The sequence below is a fragment of the Gouania willdenowi genome, chromosome 19, assembly GCF_900634775.1.
Source record: "Gouania willdenowi chromosome 19, fGouWil2.1, whole genome shotgun sequence".
Taxonomy (NCBI): Eukaryota; Metazoa; Chordata; class Actinopteri; order Blenniiformes; family Gobiesocidae; genus Gouania; species Gouania willdenowi.
In genome coordinates, this window is record NC_041062.1 from 18,224,883 (window position 1) to 18,251,644 (window position 26,762).

General features: G+C 40.1%; 1 protein-coding gene across 1 annotated transcript in view; it reads left to right on the top strand.

The window, feature by feature from the left end:
* The first annotated feature begins 10,890 nt into the window (after positions 1-10,890).
* Positions 10,891-26,762, top strand: part of tnrc6ba (trinucleotide repeat containing adaptor 6Ba) — a 31,936-nt gene continuing 16,064 nt past the window's right edge. Inside the window, exons 1-6 of the mRNA XM_028477098.1 lie at positions 10,891-11,192; positions 13,299-13,388; positions 17,241-17,262; positions 21,882-22,319; positions 22,424-25,318; positions 26,572-26,733. Coding sequence (XP_028332899.1) covers positions 13,332-13,388; positions 17,241-17,262; positions 21,882-22,319; positions 22,424-25,318; positions 26,572-26,733 — 3,574 coding nt within the window. The 5' untranslated portion in view covers positions 10,891-11,192; positions 13,299-13,331. The remainder of the gene's footprint in view (positions 11,193-13,298; positions 13,389-17,240; positions 17,263-21,881; positions 22,320-22,423; positions 25,319-26,571; positions 26,734-26,762) is intronic.

Genomic DNA, 26,762 nt, shown 5'->3' on the forward strand with positions numbered 1-26,762 from the left:
GTCTTCATAAACAAAAAGTACAGAACAAACAACACTCAGTTGTTCAATTTTTCAGCCGAAAGGGTACAGGTTGAAGCAAAGCTTACTTCCCCATCACAACAAAACAAAACCATGTTCTCTACATAATATCACACACACAAAAATATTTAACTTATATTACTATTTTTACAATATACATTCAATAAAAATTCTGCACAATTTTTATATATACAGTCTGTACATAGTCTGTACATGTATACTGTAATATTAATATTGTAATTTGTATCCTGTAATATTATGTACATGGGTTACACGAATATACTATTTCATATTTATGAAACAAATTTCATCAATTAAATTTAGAGTGGCAATATATCAATTAATAAAAAACCTTTTATTTTATTTAGTAAGGATTGATATGTTTTATCGTTGTATATGTATTAGAGATGTAACGATTAATCGTAAGGCAGTTAAAAATCGATTCATAGGTACCACGGTTCACATTGATGCTCTGAAAATTGAATCGCAGTACTTTTTTTAAACAGCAGAGGGCGCTATATATTAATCCTTCCAGAAGCGGACGTGACGGGCGGAATCTGCTACTTTCTTTCTGGCCGCCATTTACTGTTAAACATGCTCATAAATGATTCTTTACATCTTTAGCACCGAAAGAATATCTGTAATATTACGTGAATATCTGTAAAAGTCACGTTTTTCTATTAGCTCTGTCTGCTAGCATAGCATCTCTTCTTCACTGGTGGAATATCTGCATGCCAACCGACCACTGGGTTACCAGCGCCCTCTGCTGGTCCAAACAAATATCTGACGTCAACACACTAAAATGACTTTTTTTTTTTTTTTTTTTTTTTTTAAAAAGCCACAAAATACATTTTCAGTTGCACTTTTAAAAAGAAAAAGAACTATTATGTAGTTTTGAATTGTTTACTATAGAACCAGAATTTAAATTAATAGGCTTCTTCTTCATTTGTATTATTCCTTTAATTATTTCAATTCAAGATTTATTTTTAGTTAAATTGCATCATTTTGAATAGTTTATCAAGGGATTCTTTTGACAATGAAAAATAAAAGGAAAATAGTACAGTATTCTCCCCAAAAAAATAAAGGAATATTTTTCAGTCATCATTTGTCTACAGTCCCATTTTGTAAAATAAATCGTGAGAAAATCGTATCGTGAATCGAATCGTATCGGGAGTTGAGTGAATCGTTACATCCCTAATACGTATTATTGTTTATTTTTCTGCTGTTTATGACAGGATCTCTGCCGTAGAAAGTGGAAGGGCCTGAGAGAGACATACTTAAAGGGGACATATCATGCTGAATCCACTTTTTTTAGCCCTTAAATGCATTTTGTTGTATATTTAGAGTGCTTAGAAGTACAGAAAAAATCTAATTAGTCTCTTCAGGTGCTCCGTAGATATCTTTATATTGTGTTTTGGTCATATTTTTCAATCTGTTTCGATTTTTCTATTCTCTATTACGTTTTTTGAACCATTACATCACAGTATTGGCAGCGGAACTGCCAAATTAGGACATCGACTCCAGGCCCAACACTTCGAGCAATCCGCCATTTTTATTTCTCGCTGCGATTTTGTAGTCCAAGCTCAAGGATGTTGAATTTACAAGAGGAGAAATCAAAATGTTCGGTTGTTGGATGTAGTAACCCACACGCTTCATTACACCGTCTCTCCAACCTTTTCAAAGTGCCTGGTTGAGTTTTATTTTTCACGGAAATGTACCCACATCTGTGGGTAAGGTCATTTTTGTGTGCTCGAAGCACTTCAAGGATGACTGCTTCAGCAATCTCCGCCAGTATAAAGAAGGATTTACCAAAAGACTTCGTCTGATTGAGGGTTCAATTCCTTCTATCTTTGGAGACGATTAATTTAAGTCTAAAGTTTTCATTAGTCATTTAATTTTGCCGTTTTTGTCTCCGAAAAGACTGTATTAAAATGCATTTCGTGACGTTACCTTGGCGCTAGCGTTAGCTCGGTGCTTGTGTTAGCTCACTTGTTAGGGTTCTGCAGGTTCATCTTCTTCATTTTCATCTCGCTCCGCCGGGTCCGACTCTGGCTCGAACATGTAAGGATGGATGGACAAGTCTTCCGTTGTTGACATTTTGTAAATAACGTGTGAATAAAAAGTTTATGCGCCGCTACAAAGCCGTATCTCTTCTATCAAACTACAAAAATGGCCGAGCAGGGTGGAGTTGAACCGAGTGTCACCTGAAGAGGGGGCGGGGTATGAAGTGTCTCATTTGCATTTAAAGAGACAAAACGAGTTGCTCTCAGAAGCACATCAGAAAAGGGGTAGAAAAGGGGCCTGTGGAGCTATAATAATGAGGAATTCAGACCCAAGCATTGCTGTTCCGCTTTATATAGACCACAACTGTATGATTTATATCTAAAAAGAAAGGATTTAAAACCATGATATGTCCCCATTAATGGAGAAGAGAAAGTGTCAGGAGAAAAGGAGTGGGTCAGCTGCAGGGCCATCAAAAAGGTGGAAATACTCTGCGGTCATGTCCTTCCTCGACCCCTTCATTTCACCTAGAGACGCCAGCAGCAACATGGTGAAGGGGGTTGAGGAAGACAGGGCCACAGTGTATGGTCATCTATCGGAGACTGGAGGTTTGTTTATCAGTGCAGACATATATACATATAGAAAAATCACTCAGAGGTAAACAATGAGGGAGAGGATGCTGGTGGTGCTGACGTGGAGGCTGGAGGTGCTGATGTCGGGGGTGCTGCTGCTGTTGCAAGGGTTCCTGCTAATACTGCAGCGGCATCTCCTGCAGGATCAAGTGCAGCCAAACCATCGGGTATGATCATAACAGAAGTTTTTTTGCATTCTGTTATAAATAAAATGTATCTATAAATGCTTGGTATAGCAGTGATGACAATGTTGATCATTACCTCATTTAATGTTTAATTAAAATATATCTATGATCATATTTAAGTAACAGTGACTTTATAAGCTATTCATATATACATGTTTGGTTTTTTGTTGTTTCTTTAAAAGAAAGAGAGCAAAGAAGAGACCCAGCCAAGGCCCAAGTGAGATGGACCAGAGGTGTATTCCATAAAGGAGGGTTAACAAACTCTGAGTCTATCCATAAACTCTGGGTCAACATACCCAGCGATGGGAAACTCTGGGTATCTGATTCCATTACAGCGGGTATGAAGTGGGTAAATCAACCCTGAGTATGTAAACCTTGGGTTACTTACGTGCATGAGCGCAATAAAAAGCCATCATCAATGGATCGAAGATGACTTAAGCTACCATGGCAACCACCCGGAAAATAGTGATTTATTCACCGTAATGGGTGAAATAAGCCGGTGTTTGAGGAATATGAGCCTGTTCTAAAGGTGCCTTCAGTCTTCAGTGACAATAGTGGCTTAAATCACCCGTAATTAGTCACACTCTTTGGTCGCTTCATCACTTTATTGCTTTAGTGATGTGACGAGCAGTGAATAATATGAATAAAATGTGTCTGAGGAGACGTGGCAGCAGCATAGGATGGCTGCATAGAGAGTCCTCCTGTTACACTGGATATAAAGACAGTGACTGCCACTTGATATTGCATCATTTATATTGATTTTTAATGTAATATTGTCGCTAGAGTCATCTATACGTCCTAAAAAATGTCATAAAAAAACTGAAGTGGGACGTGAAACCACGACCCTTCGCTTTCATGCACAGCGTCACAATTCATATAAGAATTTAGAGTTTCCTTATGTCTCTGTGAGACCTTTAATGTCTGAACTGAATTTCAGAGGTGAGGTTTCATGGATTGTTTATATCTGGTTAAAAATGAAGATGACAAATGTTTCTCCCCCCATTTTTCCATATTAATTATACACATGTTAATGCAGTAGGAAGTATGCTCTATAGACGTATGTGGTTGGCTCTTAAAAGAGCCGTTTAGCATGCACTGGTGCACTATGACAGCCTGCTGTCTTGCCACGGTACAGCTCCCTCTGCAGGGAAGTATGAAGTGAACATCTCTCGCACCCTGATGGCCTCTCGTCCAGAGTAGTTGGTGGCAACTCTCCCCAGTCATGGTAGTGGCTCCACCTCAGCAGTCGGATTGTTCGCCCTGGCTGTGGTAGATGTCGCAGGAAGTTATGCAGAACACAGGTTGCCTTTACACATTTCTCTGCAACATCTACTCTGCTCTTGGCAGTATCTGGTCTGCGGGGGGGGAATATGAGATGAGAGAGAACAGGCCTTATCTCCCACAATATGTCTCTCCAGAGGACAATAATTAACAATAGTAAATGATTTATGAATTATTACTTAAATATATGAATTATAAACAATAAATATTAATGAAGCAGGCCTAATCTCCCAGAATAGGTTTCTTCAGAGGAAAATAATTACCAATAGTAAAATGATTTGTGAATTATTACTCAAATAATATATTAATTTGAAACAATAAATAATATTGAGGTAGGCCTTATTCCCAGAATAGGTGTCTAAAGAGGACAAACATTTTAATGAAGTATGTCTTTATTGTGTATTTGAGAGATATGTCTGAATAATCATGGCAATGGCATCTTCGGTTAATGAAACTTACCGGAGACAGATGGACAGCTGTTTGGACGCAGAGATGGAACGCCGGTAGATGGTGCCCTGCCGGGAGATCCGTGGGCCAATTCGACCCAGCAGGTCGTCGAATTGGGCAACGGTCAGTCGCAGGTACCGCTGGAAGCGGTCATTATCCAGGCAAAGCTCCTGGAGCAGGCAGTGAAACTCACCAAGTTGGATGCGTTGCTGGTTCACCTGGTGAATCCAGGAACGCCGGCATCAAGCGTTTTGACGGATCTTCCGCTTCAAAAAAAGGTAAAGTGCAGCGATTTTTCTGGGGTCCTCCGTAGTTGGGTGTGAAAAGAAAAAGAGCTTGGTTGCCGCCTTTTTGGGAGTCTGGTGGGCGGGGATTTGCCTCAGACACAAATATGAAGCAAATAGGCAAATATTATTGATCCTGCGAATCCTACGGAAGGTTTCACGCGGTAGACACCCAACAGTACCGCAGAAACCGTGTTTGGTGTGAAAGTATTACGAGCTTCTAAATGAAATATTTCGTTAGAATTTGGACTGCCACATCACTAGCTTTTAAGTATCTAAGCCCAAAATATTCACACGTGAAGTTTTCCTTTCATTGTTTACTACCATTCAGTATTAATTTATTTAATCCCATATTTCAGAAAACATCAGCTTTAAATGCAATAACCACAGGGATAATGAAGTCTGAGCCCTCAGCCTGTCCTTCATTGTCATTTTTTAGGGTGAGCTGTGTTGGTGTGATGCCATCATCCTTGACTTTCAGTGAAAGAGTAAAAAATAATATTTACAGTCCCAGGGAGCAAAGCAGGTTATGGAGGAAATGTCCATGTGGGTTATTTCATTTTATTTCATGTATTTATTTAGCACCAGTGTTGGGAGTAACTAGTTATTTTTGTAATATATTCCTTTTTGAAGTAACTCAGTAGTGTAACCAAATGCTGTTGGTCCTGATGCTGATGGAGATCCTGCAGAGGCATTTGGAGCTCTGCTACATTAACTGTACCGTCCATGGTGGTGGTACACAGGTCCATGTAGCCGTAGGACAGGTGGTGGTTCATCACATCTCCTCCTCCTTCTCCTGCATCCCCTCCATCTCACATTCCAGGACCCTAACAGTAGCGGTGCTTTCCAAAACCTTCAAGGTGCTACAATTCCCACCAATAATGTCATTACAGGCTGCTGCAACAATGTCATAATCAAGTGGTGTCTCTGTAGACCTCGTGGTCTCTCTGTTGTATGTAGACGACAGGGACTTCTGTTCAGGACTCATTAACAGAAGAAGTGCTTGTAGTGCCCTGATAACCCTGAAAAAGTTTGTTCCTTAGCAGCGTTCTGTAATGGTTCTCTGGCAGTTTCCTACGTCTGAAGATCCCGTTGACAAACATGTCTGAATGCTCTGGGTCAATTTGCCAGAATCCTCCCTTGCCGGGATCGTCTTTCTCTCGAGGGACCTTCTTGAAACACTCGTTGAGGGTCAAACTGTGATGATGAAATTCTGTAACAAAGACACAATAAAAGCAAGATTTTATTACAAAGCCATTGAGCAAATATGAGCAAGTGATGAGCCATGAAGGGAGATAATAGTGTTTGGAGTTTTTGTTGTTGGTGTAGGAAAGGAAATGTATTTCAAGTGTAACTAAACCCCAAAACCACTTTTTCAGCTGAATACAAATGTATTTGGGCATGAAGTAGTGTTGTTGATTGGTCCTGGTCCAACTCTAAACATTTTCGTCAAAGTATTTCAATTTGGTATATGTAGTTATAAAATGTCAGTGACTGTCCTTTATGGGTTGAAACCCAGCTATTACATTCGATTTTTGCAAATGGCTGAGAACAAGATCATGCAATGTTTTGTCCATGCATTTCAACGGCAGTGAGTGCCGTAGCATCAAGCTACACACGAGCTAGCATCTGGCTAAGGTCAGCTTGCATCAGGCTACATGTCAACTAGCGTCAGGCTACACGTCAGTTAGCATCAGGCCACACGTCAGTTAGCGCCACCCGGGGTTTCCACTGGATATGTCTCCGCTGCGCCACGGCACCAATCTGGTTTTGCCCCGCTGTCCGCTAATCTCCACCGGTTGCGCTTTGAGTGCGCCACGGTGCACTCCGGTTGGACGACTGTGACGTCACGAGACAGGAGTTCACGCGATATTTACAGTCGCCCGAGAACGCAGTTGAAGTGATAAAACGCAACAACTTTTACATAATAATGATGTAGTCATTCTCAAAATGATTCTGTATATTTCAGTGTCTGATTTTAAGAGTAGAATAGCCCTAATTCTCCTGCTTGCAAGACTGCGGAGGAGGGGTGGAAGGAGAAGGAGCCTGCATTGAGTCCATCCAATGAACCAGCGCCGGCGTCAACAAGGGGATTTTCATAATCTTGTGGCTGGACAGTCAACGACATCGCCGCTATTTCCGAATGAGTGCAGTCAATGTCATTTATCATTATAATAAATATTTTCTTAAAGCTATTGGAGCCATTGCAAAAGAGTCAAAGAGCCACATGAGGCTCCAGAGCCACCAGTTGCAGACCCCTGTCCTAGGGGGACAAGTACCCCAGTTTGGGAATAATCTGTAATGTATGTTTTTGGAGTCATTATGTGTATTTTTGCATCTTTCTGTTGTCTTTTTGTGCATTTTTTGTATAATTATTGTTTCTCTAAACGGCTTTGTGTGAGTTCAGTAATTCCATCTCGGTGTAGTGCATGCACGCGCATCAGCCGTGTGTGTGTGTTTTTACATTGTAGCTGCTAACATCTTTCTTAGCACATAGAATAATATAAGAAGAAACACTCACCCTTGCGCAGAACAAACAATAATCATAGTGGAGCAGTGTTGTGGACCCATCCGCTCACAAAAACGTTACACTCCTCTGTCTGAAGAAGCAGAATGTTTGTGATATGGTCGGCTAATGACCGTCAGTACAGCCACGCCCACAGTCATGGAGACGAAGGAGGAAGTGAAGTCCGTGACCCGAGATGTAAAGGAAGTTTGGAATCACCGGAATATTAAATAACCATAAACATTAACTTAAATGACTTTTAGCGATATAAAAATGTTTTTAATATTGACCTTTTTTTTTTAAACCCAAACAAACTGCGACACGGTGACGCCATGGAACCGGAAGTAGCGCGCTTAATACCGAGGGAGATGTAATTATGAAATTAATGTTTTGCTACACCAAATTACTCCAAAATAACAGATACACACAATTGGGGTATTTGGAAGCCGCTGACTAAGTTTCAGGTCGAACTCACACCACGTCGGGGAGATATTTGCTACACGCACACACACAGACCATCCTTGTATTTAAAAATAGACTAGTACAGTGCCCGTCAGAAGTATGTATTCATATAGTGGGAGGAGCTTAAGTAGAGTTGTCAAAATAATGAGTATCGAGTAACTGAAAAATAAAATACTACAAGAATAACAATAATACAGTCGTACGATTAGATAGGGATATATTATTCATAGTGAAAGTAATAATAATAATAGTAATGTTATAATAATATTAATATAAGGGTGTGCGATATGACATTAGTGCAGATGTCTGTCTGTTAAACTCCATCAGTTCTGAGCGTTGAAGCACTGTAATATGTTTGAGAAAACACTGCATGTGTTTCTAACTAACTTTGTCACTGAGATCTGCTGCTGCTGCTGCAGCTAACGGGGCTGTATACACATCCTTAAAGAGACAATGTCCTGAATGTGATTTACTTAAAAAACTACTTTCAGCAACTCAGAGCTGCCCTGAAAAAAGCAACACTACACAATTTAACCACATTTCAGCCTCAATGAAGGAAAAAGTCAAAAGTGACAAAATGTTGATATTGTGCTGCTAGTGATTAATAAAAAGGTCTTTGTGGCATTTTTCTCCACTGACTTTGACCCATTATTGTTTTTCTTGTAAAACTATTGAAAAATAAATAAATAAACGGAGTTTATATCATCTATTGCCATTTTGAGGAAAAATATAGAGATATGAATATTGGTCCATATCACCCAGGCCTAATGTAACCAAAGCAGTAATGTTTTATCTTGTAAAGGATATGATTGTCTAAACTGTGTGAAATGAGGCATTCAAACACAGTTTAAACTAGGATTTTATTCAGTGTGTTACCTCAATAACAAATAGAATTCACTAGACTGATATGCTGCCTTTTTAGTATTGACATTTTGAAATGACCAAATTACTCCAAAATAGCAGATGTACAAACTCGGGATATTTGGAATCCGTTAACAAAGTTTCAGGTGGAACAGGTACTGTGTCGGGGAGATATTTGCTCCACACACACCATCCTTGTATTTATCAGGATACATAATAGATGGTGGTGCACTTGTCACTTTGTGCACTAATCCTGGCTACTCTTTTTTTGTAGTACATTTTATTTTTAATAAACATGATCAAAAACTAATTTTAGAAACAAAAAAAAATGGGGTCGCTGGACATTCGTGATATCAAAATGGGGTCACGACCCAAAAAATGTTGGAAACCTCTGCGTTAGCGGAACAAGACATTTTGGACGACTTGATGCTCCTAGCTTTGTGGGAACAGGCAGGGCCGGCCTTCCCCCCAGGCAACAGTTGGGCATCTAGGGCATCATCTGATGGAGGGGCGCAAATTGCATTACATTTTAATTCTTATTCCATTCTATATAATTATATTGTGTTGTTTGCACATTGTGTTTTTTGCTTTTTAAGATTTTTGTTCCTGACTAGTAAAGCCAAACAACAAAGTAGACATTTTCTTGCACTGAAACTTTTATATCTTATTTTGAATTTTAATTGCACTGTTTTGCTTTGCTTTTGGATTTTGCACCATTGTTGTTGTTGTTCCCTCTGGATATTTGCACTATGCCTGTATGTTATATTGTATTATAGTGTATTATTCTGATTATTAAAATTGTTTGTTTTTTTTCCCCAATGGTTTGTTGCGTCACAGAATTGCATTGTTTTGTCTTGATATTTAAAATAAATAATGTGTACACACCGTGCATAGACTTCTTCATATATATATATATACATGCACAGAGGATTCCACCCCAAATCCAGCAATCTGAGACTGTACGCTAGCCGTAAAGAAGGAGGCCGAGGACTAGTGAGCGTGAGAGCCACTATCCATAAGTACATCAAGGACAAGGCTCAAACAGATGACGTGCTCAGTGAATGTCTCAGACAATGGGGAACAGAAGATGAGGTGCTGGAGGTTCCGTCATGGGAGGACAAGCCCCTACATGGGATGTACCACCGAAACATAACTGACGTGGCGGATATCAGGAATTCGTACCAATGGCTAGACAGAGCTAGACTGAAGGACAGCACAAAGACACTCATCATGGCTGCACAGGAGGAAGCCTTGAGCACCAGAGCAATAGATCTACCACACCAGACAAGACCCCAGGTGTAGACTGTGCAAAGAGGCCAATGAGACAATCCAGCTCATAACTGCAGGGTGTAAGATGCTGGCAGGGAAAGCTTACATGGAGCGCCATAACCAAGTGGCTGGCATAGTGTACAGAAACATCTGTGCAGGGTATGGGTTGGAAACCCCAAGGTCAAAGTGGGAAACACCTCCATAGGTGGTAGAAAATGACCGAGCTAAGATCCTGTGGGACTTCCAGATACAGACGAACAGAATGGTAATGGCGAACCAACCGGACATTGTTTTGGTGGACAAAGAGCAGAGGAAAGCCGTTGTGGATGACATAGCAATACCGAGTGACTGCAACATCAGGAAAAAGGAACATGAGAAACTAGAAAAATACCAGGGACTCAGAGAAGAGCTGGAGAACGCCTGAAGCGTGAAGGCATTAGTGGGGCACTCAGGGCAGTGACCCCCAAACTGGAAGAATGGCTACAGCAGATCCCAGGAAATACATCAGACATCTCGGGTCCAGAAAAGTGCAGTGCTAGGAACAGCAAAGATACTGCACAGAACCCTCAAGCTCCCAGGCCTCTGGTAGAGGACCCGAGCTTGAATGAAAAAGAGACCGCTCGCTGCGAGTGAGGAATAGTTTATATATATATATATATACACACCTTTGGAATGAATGAAAACAATTAAGTTTCCAAAAAAAAAAAAAAACACACAAAACAAACTGTGCACAGCCAGCAATCAATATACATTAAGCAGAAGGGCCAACATGCAAAAACAGCGTACATTTCGATAATACATGGACAAACTGTTTAAATGTCAATTTACATTTTCTCAAAACACATTAAGGAGGAAAAAATGATCAAAATGATGCTAAATGTGGTCTCCATGTGACATGGTGACGAGTTGAAGCGCTACACCGGCAGCAGTCAGTCAGTCAGCGGGCTCAAGCAGCTGCCAGAGACTCTTCAAGCTGAGCAAAATGGCCGCCCGTCAACTGACTGACTCTTCGGCGCTCTGAGATTCAAATCCTGCTGCACATTGGCGTTTACAATCCTTCAACATTAGCACCTCCTCACATACCAGCGGCTGGGGAAACGCATGCTGTCATCATCGGACACAGCTGACTCTCAGTTCAGGCGTCGCTGTCTTTCCAGTCTTGACGAATGCCTCCAAAAGCTTAAAACGCACTGAAGCACTTTAGCCAGGCTAGCACGCTAGCTTATCTTCATATGTGATTCCTGAGGTGAGTTGTTTGATTTAAGGGCTTTATTTTCAAATCAACAGCTTACTCTTTTATAACTCGTGGCTGCTAATGAATCTGTTTGCAGCGACCTTTGCTAAACTGGCATTTAATGTGGCTACGGCTAAACGCTAAGTGTTGCTAACTAGCCGACATGGCTAACATTGACTGGCATTAGCGCAGCTGTAGCTCCGTAAGTGTGTATTTGGCCCTGAGTGTATTCACTGCATATAAATAATGTGTACACAACAATCCCGAGTGAACTCGCACTGGTTGAAAGTAGGTGTAATGATCAGCAGTGGTGGTTTTTTGTGTAATTGTTGGCAGAATTGTTAGCGGTGTTAGCATGTAAGGGGTGTAGGAACCTGTCGCTTATCTGTGGATTGAACGCAGGTTGGAATTCTGTAGGTTTTGGATTGACTATCGGTTTAAAATCTTCTTTCTGGATTCCTTTATAGTTTGTGTGAATTCGTGGATTTCTTTTGTATATCTTTTAATTTATTTTGGACTGGACCTCATATTATGACTTGGCGTGAATCGCACGTAATAGATGTGCAGATCCGACAGGTCCGGGTTGGATCACATTCATACCGTGTCTAACATCCAGACTATCTTTCTGGAATACTCAGGACTACACTGGTTGTCTGTTGGGAGGATTTTTATTGGCAAAGGCTGATTTAGTTGTGTTGCACATTTCACCCACGGAGCAACACATTGAGCATTACATAATTACTGATTTACCATTTATTTCTAATCCACGGGTGTTATTCTGATGTTGATCAACCTTTTTGAAGCTACACAAGCTTTAGTTATTCTGGGAATGCTTTCCATTAGCTTTACTGGTGACTTTTGTGTTTTCACTATTTATTATCCAGAGGCACATTACTAAAGGCATCCACTGATGTCGATGACTTTCTTTTTGTTCTAACAAATGTATTACTTTTTTTCTTTTTTTTTAATGAAATGATCATCCATTCGATTAGTTTATTTATTTATTTAATTTTACAGTTTTTCTTAGCTAATATGAATCCCACACAAAGCTTGACCATACGTAACCAAACGTTTTGCAGAAATGTATAGGGGTGTACATTGCCATGAATCTGATGATGCGATTCACGATACGACTGAACAGTACGATACATATCAATAATTACACATTTCACTTTTACCAGTACAAATTGGTATGAAATACAATTCATTTATTTTTTTTTTTAACTTGCAAGGACAAATACATGTTAACAAACTACATTTTTTCCCCAAAAAGTTTAACCCTTTCTTCTACGAACTTCTATAAGATATTTTTTTTTTTTTATTATTAGTGGTTCACTGACACCTAGTGACCGGGCGTTTAAATGCTATGCATATGTTGGCGCAATTAAATGTTTATTTCTTTTTCATTAAAAAATATGATTTAAAAAATCGATTTTGACATATTTTGATTTGATACGATAAACGGGCTGTGAAATGTCACGATATATCGGCAAATCAATTTTTTTTCTTGCACTCTTAGTATCTATGATTACAATTTTTCAATAAATTCAAATAACACTTAGTGGTAAACCAGTGAAAAGGAACCTCCACGTGTGACATGGAAGGTTTTTCCGTGTTTTTCCACGTTGCAAACATTTACTTGGGGTGTCCCGATCCAATACTGATATCCGGCCTATATCAGCCAGAAAATGAATATCGGACTGCATCTAAAATCTCTGATATATATTATATTATATTTATTCAATTGTAGAATACTGAAGATATCATGTTGAAGGTTATAATGCATGTAACCAATTGGTGAATATTAAATGGGTCAGTTGATTTCATACCTACTTTTGTTGACTATTGTTCTCTGTTTGAGTAACACCACTTGATCAAGCCTTTTCTAACATTCCACACTACAAAATAAAATAATAAAACTATGTATGATTTGCGCCGATATCGGATCGATATCGGCCAATACTCAAGGCTGCAGTATCGTATTGGTAGTGAAAAAGTTGTATCTGGAGTCGGGACATTTCTAGCATTTACTGCAATTGTTAAAGCTCTTGTTGACGTGCTAACTCACTCACTTTTAGAAAGTCGACATGATTCAGAATATTCTGATTTCTTTTCCAGAAGAGGCACGTATCAGGACCGGAGCTGTAGTTCATGGAAGACAAGAAAAGGAAAAAAGACGACAAAAGGAAAAGGGAAGCCTCTCAGAAGGTGAGTTAGTTTTCAATGGAAATTCCTCACTGAAGGGTTCTGACGAGACATGTATTCAGAGTGTATTGGATGTCTGATATGCAGTGTGCACGCACACAGTAAATCTAACCTGTATCTCAGGTGATTTGTTCCCTTGTCTGTTGGGAGCTTGTGTGTGTACACCCCCTCCCCCAAACATCTGTACATGTGAGAGTGGAAAACGCTGCATCACAGAGTAAACTAAATAAAATGGATTTCCTTGTTTTAAGCAGCATTGAATTCCTTTTAAAAAATGTAAAAACAGCATGGAATAGAGCTGCTTAATTATATATATATGTTTGTAAAACTGTTACCAAGAAAATCGTGAAAAATAAATTAATGTTATTTGATCTTAATAATCACCATAGTTATTCAAACCAGTGTCACTGGTGCCAAATGAAGCCAACTTTTACTAAAACAATAGAATTTGAGCAAGTAATGATTGTTGGTCATTTTCTAAACATCTGTTTGTTCATGTTTTCTGATTTCTATTTACACTGTAAGCCTATGGACGTATTAAATGTTTGGGATTTGAGTGATTGAAAAGAAGTCCCAGAACCTGCTACAAGAAGCCTGGCTGTATATTTCTCAGTTATAATGTTTTTTAGGCTTTTTTCTGTGGGATCCATTTAAGCTGTTTACATCGACATTCACAGATGTGTCACTGTTGGTTTATTCTTATGCCTTTGTGCAGATATGTCACTGTGACGAAATGTTTTATAGACTTTGGGAGACGACATTAATTAGTGACCCACAAGACTGTGTGGGCACCGTATTTTTGCTGTGACAGGGCACAGAGATTCTGGCAAGCTTTGTATTTACATGAGTCACCTAAAAGGTAATTGGTAAAGTAAGGCTTATTGTTGAGATTAAGCAGCCACTTCGTGACAGCAGAGTGAATTATTACTTCATTTAAAAGCAATTATTTGGAATCCGTTGATTATTTTTCTTTCTAGGTATTGCTTCTTAAGATTTTTTAACCTCAAGTAAACAATATTATTTTGGACAGAAATTAATCCCCTAAAGCAGGGCCGTCCAATTTGGGGCCCGAGTGATTTGTTTTCAAACTGTTTGAAATTGTTTATTTTTTTAATATAAAAATGTATGTAATACAGTACATTGATTTATGAGGAAAAAAATCTCTTGCTGATGTCCAATTAAATTATTTTCATTGAGTTTTAAAGGATTGTTCAAGGCAGTGGAAAATGTAGTGTTTTGATCGTATAGGCGAGAATCCGTGTACCCTTCATTTTTTGGTTATTTTGTTTCAAAACCAAATTAAAAAATAGAAAAAAAAGATTATTTTTTGGTTTATTAATTTAAAACCAGAAACAGGAAAACAAAAAACCAAACAAGCAGCGTTTTTCTGTTTTAAAATGAAATCTGGTTTTGTTTGTGTGATATTTTGATATTTACGGGGGAAATTAGGATTAGGACGAGAGCGTCATATTTTAATCTCACCACACTGAAGGGACACAAAGATGGACTTTTATTCTGCTGCGTTTGATGATAATGATCTTGTATCATGTTGTCCAACTCACACCAATGGTAAAGAGGTGTAATTTGTGTCGATGACGTTTTGTTAAAGAGTTATTGATGCTGGAAGTCTGAATCAGCCAACTTTACCGAACAGTGTTGCGGTCCAAATAGTATCCAGATAAACTGGTGACTGGGCGGAAACATTATTAATACATAAATAAATCAAAACCAAAAAATGGATGTTAGGTAAAACATGCACATGATATGTGGAACCAGAGGTGGTGTAATGAATCTACTGGTCCTCCTCGTTTCTTGTGATCAACTTCCATGTGTGTTGACGGCTGCTCTTACTGGTATTTATAACGTGCAAAATGAAAATTTTTACTGTCCTCAAAAAAGCTGTAATTGTTTTGCAAAAGTGTCAAATTGTAGAAGTTCTAACGTCTATTGTTCCTCACAGTTGATAGTCAGTCACCAGTTTATTTGGATCGTAACACCACAAAACAAAACATAAACGTGAGCAGCTTTATACGAGCTAAAACATCCACAGACTGAATGATAACAGGAGCAGGACTAGAAAACTGCTGAAATAAATCTTAAACAGTCCTATTGTGTGAGGAGACCTGGTCCAGGACCTGGGGAGGGAAACCCGGTGGAGCGGACTTTAGTTCTCGCTAACTATCATACAAAACGGAACAAGTTTAAAAAAACAACAGAAAAGCGCTGCTTATCTGGTTTTTGGTTTTTCTGTATTTCTGTTTTGGTTTTAAATCAGAAAAACAAAATAACCACACTGTTGGTTTTAAAATGGAATAACCAAAGAACGAACGGTACACGTAAGGGTGTAGATCGTTAAGGATTACAATATGACGACGATCTCCCAAATCACAGAGATTGTAGAACCGTCTGTAGTTCACATTTTAACCCTTACGGTGCCGTGTCTGCGTCTTATGTCTGTGGTCCGTACACAGAACATCCAATGTTTTTTTTTTTTTTTTCTCTGCCAAATCTCACCATTTGCTAGTCAGCATGTCAGCATTACAGACACCGAAGAATTATTAAGCGCCTAAACAGGGCAGAAGTACTTTCAGCAACTCAGAGCTGCCCTGAAAAAAAACACTACATAATTTAATCAAAATTCAACCTTAATGAAAGAAAAAGTGATGCAAAATGTAGATATTGTGCTGCTAGTGATTAATAAAAGGGTCTTTGTGGCATTTTTCTCCACTGACTTTGACCCATTACTGTTTTTCTTGTAAAACTATTGAAAAAAAAAAATAAAATAAATAGGGTTTATATCACCTTTTGCCATTTTGAGGAAAAATATAGAGATATAAGTATTGGTCCATATCACCCAGGCCTAATGTAACCAAAGCAGTAATGTTTTATCTTGTAAATTATATTATCATCTAAACTGTGTGAAATGGGGCGTTCAAACACTGTTTAAAGTAGGATTTTATTAATATGCGTGTGTTACCTCAACAACAAATAGAAATCACTAGACTGATATGCTGCCTTATGTAGCAAGTGTTGCTAATGCTACACCACTTTAGTTAATCAAAGTAAAAAGACTGTGACTAAAATAACTTGTCAGCCTTTTTGTTTGATGTTAATTGTACTAGGAACCAGTTTGATGAAGTGCTTACATACAATTTAAAAAAAAAAAAAATGATAATTACCTTGTCCTAAATGATCTTTTATTCTTTTTTTCAGTTTAGGACGATGATTTTAAGTAGGTTTGTTTTATTGGTAAATAACTTTAAAATAGTCTAAATGATTTGAATGAAAAAAATCGTGATAAAATCATGATTTCGCAAAGAAAAAATCGTGACATGATATTTTTCCCATATCGCCCACCCCTAGGTACACGGATTGGCGAGGTATGCAACTGTTGTGTCCCATTTTGTTGAATTTATATTACACTAAATGTCTTTGAAGACATTTCATGATTTTATGTCATGAAACACAATAAAGAAAAGTGTAGCTAGTTCAGTGTTTAATTTGCACAGTTATGTTATTGGCATATTTAATTTCATGCACTGCAACATAAATGTTAGCTTTGGCCCGCGGCCCTCCACAGTGATTACATTTTGGCCCTTTAATGAAAATGGTTTGGGAACCCGTGCCCTATAGTTTCAGTAAGGAAGAAAGAAAAGATATCAAGTAATATTGGTAATTGTAGCTCATCAGAGACGGTAGAGGATAGTGAAAGCTTATGTACATGTCGTTTTTAAATATCTTATAATAGGATTTACTCCAGTCCTGACTTTGTTTTACTGTTTGACTTTTGGAGAATGAAATTTTTGATGAAATGATGTTTAGTCTGTGATGATTTTGTTTATTTTTTCTCTTTAGGTTACGGAGCAAAAAAGCAGAGGTAAGCAAACAACTGTCACACTGCACGTTTGATAGGGGTGTCCCGAGCCGATTTTGATATTTGATATCGGTCCGATATCAAATATCCAAACGAATATCGGATTTTATCAGACTGCATTTAAAATTTCCTATATATGCGCTCCGATAACTTTTTGTTGTTTTTGTCCCCGCCCTCAGTTGCTCCCACCATATACTGACAGTAAAAAATAACTGAAGTGAACATGAATTGTTGACTATTTTTCTCCGTTTGAGTAACATAATTTGATCAAGCCTTTCCTAACATTCCACGCTACAAAATAAGTATTAAAATTATGTATGATTTGTGCTGATTCCGCTTCGGATCGATTTCGGTATTGGCCAATACTCAAGGCTACAACATCGGCATCGTATCGGAAGTGAATAAGTTGTATGATTGTGTATTGATTGTCAAGACAAAAGATCAACAAACCACATTCTAAACGATGGAGGGTATTTGTCTTTCCATTTAAGCAGTATAAGCCTTCGGGCAATAAGTGTAGTAAACGCAATCACATCTTTTTGCTTTTGATTAAATTTAGAAAATTGAGGTACAATACCAAATATTGCAGTTGTGGCGCCCGGTTCAACATTAATTTGAAATACTTCCGAAAGAAATCTAAATATGGATTCCCAAAAGTGTGTCAATTTTGAGCAGAACCAAAACATGTGAGATAGAGTTGCTGGTTCAGTGGGGGTCTAGGTCAGGTTTAAATTTTGTCAGTTTCACTTTTGACCAATGCAATCTGTGAACAATTTTAAATTGAATTACCCTCTGTCTTAACAAATTGAAGAATAATATATATTATCTATCACAGATTGCCATACATCTTCAGGGATTACAGTTGGAACAATGGTTCCAAATCATAGGAATTAATATCATAGATTTTACCAATAAGTCCTTTGGAGTTTACATTCAAGTCCAAAATGTTTTCAAGGAGTGTGTCAGGTGGTCGTGATGGGAAGTGATTAATTGAAGCAGACACAAAACTGCGAAGCTGAAGATATCTAAAGAAATGTGAATCATGAATTTGAAATATCCCTTTCACTTATTGAAATGCGGCAAACAGTCATTCAACAAACATGTCCTTCAGTGTCCTCAGGCTATGGGCGAACCACACTGCAAATGAGTCATCAGCAACGGAAGGGACAAACATATGGTTTTGCATTACAGGAGCGTAAATTGACAGATTATTTAGACCAAAACTTCTTCTGAATTGAGCCCAGATCTTGAAAGAATGTTTAACAACTGGATTTGTGGAAAATTCGCATAATGGTTGAGGGAGAGGTAACTTTGTACACAGCAGGGAATGCAACGAAGTAGATCTACATGACATGTTCTCAAGTTTCAACCATTTAAAACTACTGTTGTGTGAAGAATGAGGCCAATATAGCGTCGCGCGGATATTGAATGCCCAATAGTAATATTGAAAATTTGTGAGAAGTGAGAATCCTCCATTTTCCTGGTGTCGTTGCAAAATATTTTTTGAGATGCGTGCGCTTTTCCCATTCCATATAAATGATGAGACTAACTTGTCTATGTGTGATTTTTATTAGAAATAATGGTATAGATTGAAATAGATATAAAAATTTGGGTAAAATATTCATTTTAACAATATTTATTCTGCCCCCTAGAGATAATGGTAGTGTATTCCAACCTTCAAAATCCTGCTTCATAGAATCTACTAGTGGATTAAAATTTGTCTTATACATGTGTATGTAAGTTTTTGTTATCCATACACCTAGGTATTTGAATTTATCTTTACTCAGTTTAAATGGGAGTGACCGCAACATATTCTGTTGTACTTCAAAATTTATGGGCATAAGCTCACTCTTCTGCATGTTTACTTTATAGCCCGATATTTTCCCAAAGTCATCCAAAAGGTTAAGTAACCTTGGAAGGCTTTGAAGTGGCTCAGGCAAATACATGTGTCATCTGCATAAAGGGATACTTTATGTTCCAAATTTTCTCTTTGCACACCCCTAATACCAACGTCATTGCGTACTGCAGCCGCTAGGGGTTCAGTTACTCGAGAGAATAATAGGGGAGTTAAGGGACAGCCTTGTCTAGTTCCGCGTTCTAGTTTAAAGAAATGTGACAGATTACTATTTGTTCGGACTGCAGCAACAGGCAAAAAATATAAAGTACGAATCCAGGATATAAATTTCACACCAAATCCAAATCTCTTCAGAGTATAGAAAAGGTAATCCCACTCCACCCGATTAAATGCTTTTTCTGCATCCAGCTAGAGAACCTCTTCTGGTATATCGGGTGAAGTGGGATAATGAAGAATGTTTAAAAGCCTATGAACATTATGAAATGAATACCGATCTCTAATAAACCCTGTTTGATCATCAGATACCACTGAAGGCGGTGTGCTAATATTTTGGCGAAGATTTTACTATTCATTTACTATCTATTTTTTTTTATCATAATTGGCTTTGTCTTGAATTGTGTTTACACTAAGGTTTTAGTCTGCACTCGTCTTTCTATTTGCTCTTACTGATCAATTGATTTTAATATGCAGGAAACTTGACGCAATCCAAACACTGTAATGTAACCACAGCAATATGTTTTCACATGTCCTAATAAATGAAGACTAGAAATTGAGCTAATTCAACAAGATTATTTGTTTTTCAAGTCAATAAAAATTTGCTGCAAGGACACAATGCTCTAAAGCAGTGTTTCCCTGATGGAGCCTTCCCAAGGGATTAATAAAGTCTATCTAATCTAATCGAATCAGCCTTTTCACACTCTCGGAAATCTCGCTCTCGTTCAGTTTGCGTGCGTGGGTTAAATGGTCGAGAGGGATAAACTCGCCTTGGCTGGCAGCGAGTCTGAAAGAGATTTAGATAATTTTTATCTTGAGAGCATTGATTCCTTGAAAGATTTTTTGCAAAAACGTGGTATTGGTCTCCAAGGCAGAAATGGCGAGTTAGCTGCTAAGCTAATGTTGCACACTGGCTTTTTAAACAGTGACCAATCCGCTGATCAGTGTGGTTTCACCTATCGGCCTGTTTAATGTTCATCCTGTGCACTTCCTTCAAATTTGTAATTTGAAATAAAATTATAGCTTAATAAAAATAATCATGGACCTGGTTAGTGAATGGTGTGCCTCGTAAATTTACCCTTTCAAAATGAAAACTCATACTGTCCTCTTCACACTTTGATAGACTTTATTTATAAGCGCTTTTCAAAAACCCAAAGACACTTAACGGTTGTTAAAACAATTACACAAATCAAAAGAAACTAAAAATAATAAAAGTAAATACAGAAAAAAATACATAACAATCACAAGTTAAAAGCTTGGGTAAATGAGTGTGGAAGCAGAGGAGGTCTGTGGCTTTGATACTGCTTCTCTCATCGGTTTTACAAAAGTACTCGGATATGTGCTTCATTCCCGGGTAGAGTCGGAATTCCGCCCACTGGAGACCCAAGTAGTCGGTGTTTTCGTGCGGTAAAGGCTAATCTGTGTGTGGAAGTGAGGGCAGTCCTCTCGCTTCCATACTGCTGCTAAGCTGCTCCATTGGTTTTTAAAAGTGCTCTGATCGGCCATAAGAGACATCAACGGAAAACCCTGGTCCCCCCTTGAGTCCGAATATGTGTAATATAAATAATATGAACACTATTAAAACACTAAAGATCTCTGTAATAAAATTTCAAAAGCTGTTAGGTTGGAAATATCAACAGACTGAACAAGCTTGTTTACATTTATATCCCTCTCGACCTATGGCCCGCCAGGTCGCGCATGCGCAATTCCGCAGTGTGAAAAGGCTTATTGGAGTACATGTACCACTAGAGTTATGCGATGGCACTGCAGGGGGTGCTTGAGAGAGAGGAAAATTAAAAAATGAAAGCATTAAAAATATGAGATTTTATTTAAGTTAAAAATGATAATCATACGAAATATTACTCACAACTCACAAAACGACAGCAAAAACACACAAAATAAGAAAAGAATATACTGAATAATAAAAAGAACTAACAACAAAACACAAAATGACACCAAAAACACACAAAATGATAACAAAAACACACAGTCAGAGAAAAATACATAACATTACTACAAAATACACAAAAATAACAGAGAAACATTCAAAACAACATAAGAAGCAACCAAACGGCACCAAAAACGCACACACTGAAAGAGAATAATACCAAAAAGGACAACAAAAACACACAAAATAAGAGAAAAATACTGAATAATAAAAATTACAGCACAAAACACACAAAATGATCATAATTAGAGCATGAACTGAATATACTAGGGTCAGTCTTGGTCCCACTTCAGGAGGGAGTGCTAAGAAATGATCAAGACTATAGAAATACATCTATTTAGGAGGCACTAAATAGTTTCACTACAAAATGAGATTTTTTAAAACGTGTGTTATCCCTCATTCATTCCATCATTATATTCTATGGTTGTTTTTTCACAGAATTCTGAGTAAAATGTTTATATAATTATATAAAATATTTTATCTATGATAAATGTTTAACACATCCTTAGAACTCGAAATTAACTTGCGTTTGTTTTTTGCAAATTTCAGTATCTCTTTCAAGGGAAATGTGCATTTCTTCATTTGGCATTTTGTATCTTTCTGCAGTGACAGACTTGGCCAAGCCGGCGTCTGCCCATTCTCCTGCCACTCAGAGCAGCACTGCCTCCCCCAGCCCTGGACCCACGCCCTCTGCTTCCCCATCCCCAGCCACCTCAGGCTCTGGTAGTGCTGCCACCCCATCACAGGGCGGCAACAATGCTAAACGGCTTGCAGTGGCCAACGGACAGCCCACCTCCACCACCAGTTCTTCCTCCTCTACTGGCGGCCTCGGTGCTGCTGGAAACGGTAGTACAAGTTGCGGAGGTGGATCTCAGGCACCTCAGCAGCAACAACGCTACATGCCGCGTGAAGTGCCACCACGATTCCGCTGCCAGCAGGACCATAAAGTGCTACTGAAGAGGGGCCAGCCACCACTGTCCTCCATGCTGCTTGGTGGTGGGGGAGGGGGGGATGGCCCCAATGCAAACATGGCTGCTGTTTCAGGTGGGTTTTCACAAGGTTTATCTCCACCATGTTTTATTCAGTTCTGGATCGCCCTCTATATATAATTATTGAGATTGAATTGATTGTTTTTGGGGTTCTTGCAGATTCTGGCACAGCTGCTTCCTCAGTGGCCATCACCTCATCAGTTGCTGCTTCTACTACAACTACTTCTAATTATGCAAATTCCATGTGGGGGGCAAGCTCAGGCAGCCAACCCTCCTCTCAGGGCAGGGAGAAAGTTATTGTTGATGGCAATGACCATGAAGAATGGCCGAGCATCGCTGGCAATGATGGGGGAGGAGCTTATCCTGGGACAGGTGTAGGCAGCAGCAGCAGCAACAATGGAATGCCTGCAAATTGCACCAGTGCCTCTGGCAACCAATCCTCACCCACTTCCTCATTCTCTTTGCCCAATGAATGTATGCAGTCATCAAACAGTGTGGCTTGGGGGACCGCTGCCTCCCAGGGTCATCTAGGAGGAGGTAATGCAGTAACTTCTGCCGGACCTCTGCTCCAACAGCCCTCTTCATTTTCCAAAGCCCCCGCTGTGCCAGGGAGCCATGATGCCATTGGCCCCATTGATGGCAGCAGTGGGATTCCAGGTGCCAACTTCAGTCCAAATGCCAACCCCTCTGCCTGGCCTGCACTGGTGCAGCAGGATGCTCCTGCTGTCGCAGGGGAACCAGGTCCATCCTCCTTTCATCACCAGGGCCTTGGAGGGTCTGCCAACAACTCTGCTTCCTTGGGACTAGGAAGTGGGGCAGTCGGGGTGCTGGGGGGTCACCCATCTTTATCTGTGAATCAATCAACCACCCATCAGCACCAACTTCACCAAATGCAAACCAGAGACAGAGAAATAGGAGGTGGGAAATGGGAGAGCGAATCAGCGGGACCAAAAAGTTCTGGGGGGGATGGGGTTGGAGAAAGATTGGACTATGGTTTGGGAGGTGGTGGGATGAGTGTTGGAGAAAAAAACCTTGCCTCTTCATGGAGAGGCCAGCCCTCTTATCCAGCAGCTAATGCCAAAACGGGTGCCTCAAGGACTGACGGATGGGAAAGTGAAGCAGGTGCTACAAAGGGTTCTGAATCTACAGAAGCAGATAATGGGACCTCAGGTTGGAGGTACAAGGGTTCCACGTGTGAAGGAAATGCTTGGGGTAGTGTGGGTAATGGAGGAAGCAGCAATCAGATGTCTGGGGTATCTCAGGGAGGGTGGGGGGCATCCGGGGAGAGGGGGGTTTCAGCTAGTGAATGGGGTGAGAATACTCCTGCGATTATTGGAACAAATCCAGTGGGTGAAGGAAAAAGTGGGGCCTGCAGCAGCAACAGCAGCAGTAGTGGAGGCAGTGCAGCCAGCAACCACCCTACTGCTTCCTCCTCATCCTCTACTGCCACCACCACAACTAGAGGCTGGGACAATCAGAAAGGAGAGGGGGACACTGGGGAATGGTGTGGGGCAGGAAAGGGAGGATCCTCATCCAGTGATGTAAATTCAAAATGTCGAAGCATGCCAAACAGCAGTCGTCCTCACCGGGAGGCACCCAATACAGAAGCTGCCTTACAGAACCTACTCAGTCGACCTGATCTTGACCCTCGAGTCCTTTCAAACACAGGCTGGGGCCAAACACAGATCAGACAAAACATAGCTTGGAATGTTGATGAATCTGCACGTCAAAGTAAAGGTGGAGTTGCATCTAAACATTCATCTTCTATTGGTGGTCCATCTCAGTATTCTGGTGGACATCGGACCCTCAGCACGGATTCTATGGGTTCAGGGATCAGTCCTTCACTGGTTCCCTCTACTGGTTCATCTGGAGAAGGCTGGGAAAGCAGCAGCAACAGTAGCAGTAGTGGGGCATCTTTAACAGGGAGAGCCCCAGTACCTAGTGGCCCCAGTGTGAGGAGTCTCAGTGTCTCACAATCTGGGCCAATGATGACGCCTGGATCTGTTAAGGGCTCAGGGGCAATAACGGGGCCTAACCAGCAAGGGAAGAGTGCAAGCTGGACTGGAGAGGTAACAGGATCTCATGATGGTCCTGGGGGCAAGAGTTGGGGTAATGAGGACTGGAGAGGCAACAACAGAGCAGGCAATGGAAAGGGATGGGGTGATCACGGACAACAAGGTGACCACCATGTGAGTGGAGGCTGGGGAGGAAGTCGAGATGAGAAAGGCACCGGGGGCTGGAAGGAAATGGGTGGTAATGGAGGAGGTGGTTGGGGTTCAGATCAGAACATGGGGGCTAATAAAAGTTGGGGGGAACCAGAATCCAAATCAGTTGGTGGTGGTGGAGAGTGGGGGAATGAGAGGAAAAATGGTGACAGACACTCAGGTGGAGATTCAGGTGTCAGTGGTTGGGAAAATTTGGATGACGGTGGTCCTCGCAGGACTTGGGGAGCAGGGGGCGGAGGAAGCGGAGCAGGAATGGGTGGGGTTGGAGGTATGAGGTCCAAAAATGTTCAAAATTGGAGCGATGGAAACAAAATGCACCAGATGCCAAACAGCCCGTCGGCCTCCATCACAGGCTCACAGGCACAACTGCAGCAGCAACAATCACAGCCACACAATCAGCATCCACAGCTACAACAATCGATGGACCATGGGGTGATGCAAGGGGGCGCTGGAAGAAAACACGTTTCTCAAGCCCAAAACCAAAGCTCAGGCTGGACAGCGGGACCCATCCCTAGTGTTTCCGGGGGAAGCGGAAGGGGGTCTGAAACAAGCGGTTGGGAGGAACCGTCTCCGCAGTCTATAAGCAGGAAGCATGACATAGACGACGGAACATCGGCCTGGGGAGATCCGACCAATTACAACTACAAGCCGGTGAACCTGTGGGATAAAAACAGTGGCCCTGCTACTCAGCAGGCCCATAGTCAGAGTCAGTCCCAGCAGCCACACCAAGGACCTCCTATTCAGCAGCAACCCACCAGGCCAAACCAAGGGCCTGGAGGTAACAGAGACATCAACTCTGGCCATGGACCTGTAAAAGCTTCCACTATGGGTAAGACGTTTGGAACGTACTTAAGGAGTAGAAAAAATTGTGATTAAAATGATCAGAATCATCCGATCAGAATCATCCAATCATAAGTTACGTTTTTGTTTTATCTCAATAAACACATTGACATTAAGTGAATTGCATTGTGGGATGTGGAGTATCTGCTCTAATGAACTGACACCAGTCTGAAACTACAGCCTAAGTTTACTATACCAGTCAACATAGGTTGACTACACTGAGTCATACCAAGCTAGGCACAACTGGGAACGTCCAAATTTTGTAGGTCGCAGAGTTGGTGTGAAGATACTACTAATAATCCTGTCCCCTCAAAACTCACGATTATAACACGATTCTCAGCAGCATCTGAGTCAAGTAAACTCACCTTGGGTATTGTCCAACAAAAACTGTTAAACCCCAGAGGAATTAGTCTGGTAATCGACCTTTTAGAAATACTGCAGCCATGTTGTGATTTAGAAATATCATTCAAATCGGAGACCTATAAGCATAATTAAATTTGAATGTGTTTCTGAATGTGGTGACAAACTAATGCCAATCAGCAGATGATAGAACAAATCAAAAGAGCAGGATAGGGACGCTGTCTTTTAGAACAATGAAATAACTACTAACTTATTGTATTAATGCTTCACAACTGTAAGAGCTATCAGCCAATGCATAGTTGGATTGACTGCTTTGCTCAGTGATATGTATACATTATATAACAGACGGTATTATTACAGTATTCAAACGTATTGATTAGTTAAGGTCTAATTAGGCCTGGGCAATTTATCAAGATTCAAGATGTATCAAGATTTTCATTTTGGCGATATAAAAAATTACAATATCACCTATAACAATATATTTTTATTTTATGGTTTATTTTTTATTACAATACTCATTTTATGAGTCGCTGCTTTCTTTACTTCTCAGGACAGCATGAAAAGCACAGTTGGATAGATTGCGGAGTGCGTCCTAACCCAGACCTTCCTCTAAACAAGCCACACTACAAAACTCACCCACACATGCTGTCCATTATAAGAGAAAAAGCTAGAAGTGGCACATATTGTGCAGTTTGTTAATAAATGTGCCTGTGTGGCATTTTTCATCAGCAAATGTAACCCTGAATTGGCTTTCTGATGAGACATCATTTGAAATAATATTATCAAGGCGTATATATATCGCCATTTTGAGAAATAATATTGAGATATGAGTTTTGTTCCGTATTGCCCAACCCTACTTAACATGGCCTCATGTGTCTATAGGTCCCTCTGGTTGGGGTGGAACTTCCCCAACTAGTCCTACAGTAGACAACGGCACTTCAGCTTGGGGAAAGCCAAATGTCACCCCTACTGGTTGGGGAGACCCTAATGATGGCAGTGGAAAGACATGTTGGGCAAATCCTTCCCCAAATCCCATCAAATCTGGTAAGAAGATTAATTAGAGACCAAAGCTG